General features: G+C 39.3%; 1 protein-coding gene and 2 long non-coding RNA genes across 3 annotated transcripts in view; 2 read left to right on the forward strand and 1 right to left on the reverse strand.

Moving 5' to 3' along the window:
• The window catches only part of LOC106532574 (gastrula zinc finger protein XlCGF57.1), a 9,717-nt gene extending 7,851 nt beyond the window's left edge, over positions 1-1,866 (reverse strand). Inside the window, exon 1 of the mRNA XM_014028675.1 lies at positions 1,648-1,866. Coding sequence (XP_013884129.1) covers positions 1,648-1,777 — 130 coding nt within the window. The 5' untranslated portion in view covers positions 1,778-1,866. The remainder of the gene's footprint in view (positions 1-1,647) is intronic.
• On the forward strand, positions 1,841-4,520 carry LOC106532577 (uncharacterized). The gene is made up of 4 exons (XR_001312104.1): positions 1,841-1,921; positions 3,619-3,699; positions 3,813-4,166; positions 4,366-4,520. It is a non-coding gene; the product is annotated as an uncharacterized LOC106532577 (long non-coding RNA).
• Positions 4,521-6,358: 1,838 nt separating this feature from the next.
• Positions 6,359-7,043, forward strand: LOC106532576 (uncharacterized). Its single transcript, XR_001312103.1, has 3 exons — positions 6,359-6,526; positions 6,603-6,869; positions 7,017-7,043. It is a non-coding gene; the product is annotated as an uncharacterized LOC106532576 (long non-coding RNA).
• The last annotated feature ends 1,355 nt before the right edge of the window (positions 7,044-8,398 follow it).

Here is an 8,398-nt window from a genome sequence, read left to right on the forward strand (position 1 = left end):
ATGTAAAATTTTGCTTCCACTTCACAATTGTATACCACTTTGTGTTGGTCTTTCACATTAAATTCCAGTGAAATATATTTATGTTTGTGGTTGGAATGTGACAAAATATGGAAAAGTTCAAGGGGTATGAATACTTTTGCAAACCACTGTATATAAAATATGACATAATCCTCAGTGGAAATAGTCCAGGAAACGCTGCGGGCTTTCCTGGGACATGTTGGCCTGAGCCGAGTTGACCCTCCATCACAGAGAGGAAAAAGGCAGTGCTGTCAATCAGACGATACGACCCGCCCTGCTCTGTTCTGATTGGGTAAAACTTTGACTGTGGTTCTCTTTATTGGGTGAAAGAACCGTCAGTTTAATCCCTAGACAGCTTTAACAAGTTTCTTTATCTCCCGTTCATTTTTACAATGACGAACACATGTGAAGGAAAACTTTAATCCAGGTTTTTGTTTCTTGGTTGTCCACCGGACAACTGGGAGGCGGGATCTGGTTGTCCGAAACAAAAATAGGTTGTCTCGGACAAACTAAACAATGATTGCATCAACCCCTGTTTTACGTTGATTTAAAAAAAAACTTAATTCCGAAGGTATGGCAGCTTTTATTTAGCCGTGGCGGTGCGCCACCATCATTTACATGTAGGGGAATCCCTGACACTTATATTATGCTTAAATATGGGGAGCAGAGTTAAGTATTTCATTCAGAAAGAAAGATTAACCCAAAGTAAGCAACTCATGTTCAAAAATAAGTCCAAAAAACCACAACCCACGACTCATGGAGTTTACAAGCGACTTTAGAAAAAAAAGAAGCCCTAAGTCACTTATAATAAGCAGACCTGGAAACACTGAAGACGACTTGTTTACACATGCTAACTTTGCTAATACCTCTGTTAAACATGGGAATAATAACTATAAACAAACCTAGTAACATGATGGTTTTATTCATTTATGATTATTTCAAAAAATAGCAGAAATTAAAATATTTCATTAGCATTTTATGTATTTATTTATTTTTGCATTTAAACTGATGTCTGGAAGTCATCTGGGGAACCTCACTTGATGTTTTGTGACCCACAAAGAGGGAACCACTACACTAGATGAAATATTAATATTCTGCACAGAAAATATTCTCATGTTGACTCTGAGGACTGTTCCATTGGTCAGCTGGGTTTTTAGTGCTTTAGATTTAGGGGACTTAAATATTAAAGTTAGTGCTTCAGGTTTAGTGCAACTAATTTTTAGATTAGTGCTGCCCACCATCAGCTCTGTCTTGTCCTGTAAATCACAAAGCTTTATGTCAGATGAGCAACATCAGCTTCATCTGCAGCTGTTTGAAGGAGCAGCTCTTTTACACACAAATGTTGTGTCCATTAAAATGTCTTTATTTATTTTCCTCTGASTTTACATGACTGCATGTCTCTGATTCTCCATGAAGCTGAAGACACACAAAGAGAGGAGGAAGCAGGGATCCATTCATTTCCTGAGGGATGATTTCTCCTGTTTCTCTCTAACATCAGCCTGAAGGACACTTCCGGTGCAACTTCCCTCAGTGCGGAGTTTACAGCACAGCTCAGCGGTTAGTTATTCAGCAGCTAAAGTTTTAGCACAGAGAGTTCTGCGTGTTTTTAAAGAACAAAAAGATACAAACCTAATATATTCAGCTGATCGATGGAAACAGCATGGAGGTCTTCATGTTGCTGCTCTTTAGCGCTGATCAAACCCTCCGACTTTTCTTCTTCGTCTCCATCCAGACGCTGTTGGAGCTGCTGTCTCTTCATGTCTGTTAGCTTCTGCTCATCAACATTTYCCGAGCAGCTACAGCTCAACACAACTCTGAATTATTGAGGCTGACCAGGAGTGGACAGGGCGTTAGCTCGGAGCTAGCTGAGCAGCCTGATGCAAGGACATCACTTCCGTTAGCGGTGGGTTTTCAAAATAAGAGCTCGAACTGAATCGTTCTTCAGTAAAATATTGTTTCTCCATMCCGATGACAAGTTTATATTTTATAGATGATAAAACTAAAGCTTTGCCATCTTAACTTTGTTGATCAGCCATAAAAATCACAACAGATTTTCTTTACTCCATCTGATAAAAACTGTTGTCAGCTTTTTAAACAGTGGCAGCTGGTGGATTTTTCTCAAGGGGGGCCACAACTCCAAAATAGACATATCTCAGAAAGCAATCAAACGTACTAAGTTGTATCACGCCAGTTTATATATTAAATAAATCAAAATAATAAAACATTAACATAGTGTTTTATTTTTAGTACATACATTTTGTTCTTCTGTTAAGCAAATTTCTTCATGACTCTGGTTAAAGTCAGGGACGGTTTAACAAGATTCTTTCCTATAGAGCATGGTCAGTGCAGTGAGATGTGATGTTGTACCTGAGGAAAGTCTGGACTGTCTTCAGTGTTGAGAAGCTCCTCTCAGATTCAGCTGTGGTCAGAGGAGATGTGATGAMYATCTTCAGCAGACTCACAGTCTCTGAAGGTGTCCTGCAGATTGTTCTCCATGAAGAGCAGCTGGGACAGAGCCACAGCACCACTGCAGCTCCAGAACTAGATCAGACTTCTTGGTCCTGTTCACCAATGGGTGAACCTCCATAGTCTCCAGTGCTGCTTTAGAGAACTGTCCTGCAGGAACCTGTCTGCAGAACTGTAGRTWTGATCAGATGCATGTGAATGTCTCAAGATGGTGTCACAAACCTAAAACAATAAATGCTCAAATTTAATTCAATACAGAGATGGCTACAAGTGAGCTTTCTAATCCCCAATTTAAACTACTTGCAGTCCGACCTCCACAGCAAATACGCACCCATTAAAATCAATGAGAGGACCCTCTGACCACCATCAGTAGACAAGGCGGGTAAGCCCAAGGACACACTGACTGAGTCGACTGGACGGGGATCAAACCGGCGACGTTCCGGTTCAAGGATGACTCCCCTAACCACTCTACCACAGCCACCCACAAACAAACCAGCATTTATTAGAGACTTTCTGACTTTTCCAAACACAAAATTATTTTTAATTGCACTGTAAGAGTATGCTACATAGAAATGAATATGCAACATTGAACATTTTACTTATTTAGCCCAAATTAGGAGTTTTACTGATTTGTCATACAGTAGAATAAAGTAGAAACTGAATGAATGCATTTTCAACAGTTGATGTACATGTTGTTCAGGACATCTTGTTAGAAAAGGTAACAAACCAACATAAAAAAGAAAAAATAAGTAGGTCCTCTGGACGAGTGCTTCTTTAATAAAACATTTTGTCTCTCCTCCAAGAGACTTCTTCAGTCTGAAGAGTTTCATGTGAACTCAGCCTTATAAGCACTGCCTCCACATGGTGGGTAAACAGGTTATTCACATACAAAAAGGACCATCAGAACCAGTCCAGAGGACAAACTTAACTTTTTTCTTTTTGATTTTTCTACCTGGATTACTGAGATGCATCAGGAAGATACAAACAAACATGTTGTTACTCTACTAGTTTCTACTATGATTTTGAATCTTAAGATATGGCAATGTGGTATGGCAATTACAGTTAGTGATTGGGWATTGGAGGTTTTAGACATACTCCTTATTTTTATTTTTGTCTTTCTTTTTTTTTTTACAGCTGGCCAGAGTCAGAAGAACAGCTGTCCCTCTAATCCCTCTAACATTCAGGGTGAGGTTGTCTTTGCTCCAGAGACTGTTGGTATGCCTATATTACATGATATTTTAGCTCATCTAAGCAGCTTCTATGTACTATACTTTATTAAAATGTAAAAAAAATCCATTTTTAAAGAGTGTTTTCTGAAAGAACTCCAGAGCTCCTGAATGATGCTGCAGGTGAACCATCACTARCAAAAGCTCCTCTGTCCTCCTCAAACTGGAGCACAAGAAAAAGTCTATCTTCAGAGAGCTGGGAAGCAGAAAGACCCCGTCTGGTGAACACCACGGCAGCTCAGCAAAGTGTGTCAACACACTTATGCCAACAATGTGCAAGTAATCCAGCTGCAATTCGCTGTCGTGATTGCCTGCCACGRCCCTTCTTATGTGACAAARGTGATGTGATGATGCACACCAGAGATGTCCTTCACAACAGAGAAACACTCACAGCCGGATTCTTCCAGCCATTGCCTCCAACTACCTATGTTCTAAACACAACTCTTTGCCATGAAGGTAAGTTCAAGGTATTAAGTAACCTTATTACTGTTTAAACACCACAGAGCCTTTCTTCTGAGTGTTAAGGTTCTACTTTGTTTTTAATGATCTTGTTKTACATGGTTCTACATAGCTTAGTTCCAGTGTTTTGATACAGTTTAGGTGAATTCATATTTTAAATGTGTTAACTTCTTTATAACGATTTGTACCTGTGGAGACCCGAGTTCGAATCTGTGGTTGTCCATCGGAGTGTTTGAGGATCAAACCAGGAAAGGCTGTTGTTGTGGTCACCKTCAATGGTATGAATATTTTTCTTGACTCAAAACCAAAATAAAATAAAAACCAATGATACCTAACTTTTAAATATTAACGTTTGTTACACAATACAGAGAATTGATTGTGACATAAAGTAGATCTGACACTAAAATAATCAACATTTACACTCAAGTTTGTTTTTTTGTTAGTTTAGGTCGTTATGATCTGAGCATGCCTGAGCTGGGATGTGAGGGATGTAAGGCTATTTGGACCCATGGAGTACATGGCCTAAATGTAAATGATTACTGGCCACCCTTCACTTTTCCACTCTCTATGCAACCGATGTGTTCTACACATTTGAAGAAATGAAGATGGTGGCACCAGGTCTCTCCTGTCAAGCCTTTCWGAAAGTGCTGGATAAACGAACTGTCCACTTTGGCCGTGTGAGTACTTGGGTGTACATATTCTAGGAGGCTGTCAAACTCCATCCTTGAGTGCTTATCTTCTTGAACACACCTGAATCTAATGGCTGAGGTACCACTTCAGCATGCACTCAGGTCATACGTAGTTCTGGTAATAGCCAAATTATTTGAACAAGATGTGTTGTGCCACAGACACACGTAGAACTTGAAGAGCACCTATGCTTAACGCCTGGATTTGTACACTTATGTCCTGTTTTTAAATTTATTAATTTATCTCTCATTTAAAAACAGACTGGGAAGATCTCGGCTGTCTTCCTGAAAAGTTTTTTCGAGTGGGAAGGCGTGAGATTTGAATTGGACAAAATGTTAAGGAAGGAACCCTTCAAGTGTCAAGCTTGTACCCCACTTATGCTTGCAGTTTCAGTGGATGGGAACCGCAAGCATTACCGTTTCAGGAATGCAGCGAGGTGTGGTAAAATATGTACAAACAATTCTTTGTGTAAGTGACTTTGGACCATAACACCTCATTAAATGTTTTTTTATTGCTTGTTTTTCAGATCAGAGGAACAGGCTGTATTTCAGGACCTCTTCATAGCCAGGGATGAAGATGTGGGAAAATTTGTGGACCATATACACAAATCAACCAAATATGTAAGACTGTAGATTTTAAATGCATAACTGCAGTCACCTTTAAGCATTTAAGGAAAATATGCCTGACTCTTGTCACTGGTAATTTTATGCATTCTAGGTTTCTGGAAGAGGTGTTTGTGGTGGGCAATGGTCAGCAGCCAGGGAGACCTCAAAGATCCAGCAGTAAGCTGGATGAGGAGGGATTGGAGCTAGCAGTGTGCAGGCATGGGGTGCTGCTCAGTGCCCTAAACATGTATAGGGGTGAAATATTTGCATATCCGTTGTTCCTACAACAAAGGCTGGCCAACAGTCAGATCACAGTTTTTTGCATGGATGTGACATGCAAGWACTGGCCATATCTTGAAAAAGTAACAAAAAGCTGTCCTGAGCTCCAACACCTGCTTCAAATGAAGCCATTTCTCTCAGTTTTCCATGCCAAAGCCCATGACTTCAAATGTGAGGTATGGAACACTGTCTAGGCATTGAATCACCTTGTTGGAACACTTGCATACGTAGCTGCATGAACATCTTTGACTCTGTTATTTTWATTTTATCTGTGTGGATGCTTTTATTTAGGTTAAGTGGAGTGGAGCCTATCAAGATGGTTCTGGTTTGACTCTAGGAGAGGAAGTGGAGCAGTGTAATGCATTTCTCTCCAGGATTGCTGTTAAAACAAAAGCATTRGTCTAAAGCTGGTAAGAAGGCCAAATAATGCTTTCCTTGAATTATAAGTATCTAACCATTATGTGGGAAAARGATAATACTGTGGGCTTCTTTCTGTTTTCAGGACGATCAAACATGCTGACTCTTATGGCCATGCACTGGAATCAGCAAAAAAATGGACAACTTGGCCACCTCACTGACCTGTCGTWATCAGAAGGTAATGAAACTAGGGGTGCTTTTCAATGCCTATACATACTGTGTTCTGACTTTTTTATTTGGAATTGGCAATYTAGGCAACAAAAGCTCTTCAAAAGCAAAATCAGAKTCTGGASTCRTTACAAAAGGAGTTTTCAGTGACTGACAGTGAACTGAGTGACTGGGTCAGTGATGTAAAGGAGTGGGCAGAAGGTGAGCTAACACAGTGGGAAAAAAATTGCAAAAATGATTTTATGTTAATTGCATTCCTCTTCTTTATCCTCAACAGCTACAACTGGCACAACTGATCCTGACTCTTTAGCAGGCCGAATACAGGTTCTGGCTGCAAGCATCAAGAGGCGATCCCAGCGTCTTTATAAGGACATGGARGGAAACAAAGCTCGTGCCAAGATTCACCGCAAGATCAGAGAGGAAAAAAGCATCTTAACATTGGCTTTGGAAGACTACAACAAGACGGTTCCAGACACACAAGCTCTGTCTTTGGAAGAGATTCTGTCCAATGACACAACTTTGCCATGGCAGCAATCACACAGTGGTATATACACATCCACTAATAATACACTAAAAAGTTCTTTATTGTCATCATATCTGACAGATAATGTAACTTCATACTACAGTTGTTGACCTACACTCACAATTTCCAAGTGTCTTACTGGATTCATTTATGTCTTTGTCATAAAAGCATTTCAGACTCTGTCAGTCTTGCCACTAAAAGAAGGGCATTCGATGGCATCATGATGGTAAGGAGACTGCAAGAGAAGAGGATCCTTGTAGGAGAGATGGACCACCATTGGAAAGCTCTTTCATCCTTTGAAGAAACTCTAAAAGAGCTCTCCTACCTGTTTTCAAGAGGCAAATTTAAAAATATGTTTTAAGTGATGCATAAACATACCAAGAGTTACAGTTAAGGTATCTGAATTTTATATTAATGCTTATTTTTACTTGTTTTCAACTTTAAAGGTTTGTCGTGTGCCCTAACTGTCGAAGGTGTAAGAGGTCTGCAGAGCATCACCCTGAGAGAGCTGCAAAATTTGAAACAAATGAAGCTGCAGGCAAGAGAGCATTATCCACAGGCTTTGTCAGGAGCAGAGAATGTTAACTTTGACAATACTTCTGATTGCGACTTTCGTAGCGACTCAGAATCTTCTGATGATACTCCATAATCATTTATGAATGTACTGCTGAGAAAGATCTACAGTCATGTAAGAGAGTTTTTGCCTCCTTTCTGATTGAATAATATCTAAATTGGCTTGATGTTAAGATACAAAAAAAAAAAGAAGGAACAAACAACCCCAATACACAGACAAATCAGGTTTAAATGATGGTGTTTATTATTACATAGAAAAAATATAAATCTCCATTGCCCTGTGTGAAAAAGTGACTGCCCCTCAAATCAATTAACTGGTTGGACCACTCTTAGCAGCTACAACAGCAATCAATTCATTTGTGATAACTCAAGTATACTACATACTTCATCTGAAGTCAAACTGTTGACTTGCAGTCATATAGGTGCATCAGTGACGGCTGGTGGATTTTTCTCCAGGTGGGGCTACAACTCCAAAATAAACATATCTCAAAGTGCAATCACACATGTACATGTTGTTTCACATAAGTGTATTTATTAAATAAACTGAAATAATTTAAAAGCATTAAAAAATGGTATTACAATGTCATGTAGTGTTTTATTTTTTGTACATAATTTTATGAATCTCAGGCAGGAATGAACCCATGATGCAGGCAGATAAAAGGTTCCAAAAAACAAAGTAAGAAGAAATAATAAATATACTGTATTACAAGCTGAAGTCATAATTTTTCAACAAGCTAAAGTCTAAATTACAGGCTGACTTCAGGTCTGGTTTAGATCAATGGGCCTCATGCAAGAACATGTTCGTATTCTTATCCTAAATTTCTCTTACTTTTGTTCGTACAAAGGGTTCGTACGAACATGTCACGTCAGATTCAACAAACTCCATCTTCCTGAAAAGAGTGTAAATGAGCTGCGTAAATTCCACCTGGGGTGGAATACACCATATAAGGCTATGTTTCCTGCCTCAGATATAAGGA

The sequence above is a fragment of the Austrofundulus limnaeus genome, unplaced genomic scaffold (assembly GCF_001266775.1).
Source record: "Austrofundulus limnaeus strain Quisiro unplaced genomic scaffold, Austrofundulus_limnaeus-1.0 Scaffold795, whole genome shotgun sequence".
Taxonomy (NCBI): domain Eukaryota; kingdom Metazoa; phylum Chordata; class Actinopteri; order Cyprinodontiformes; family Rivulidae; genus Austrofundulus; species Austrofundulus limnaeus.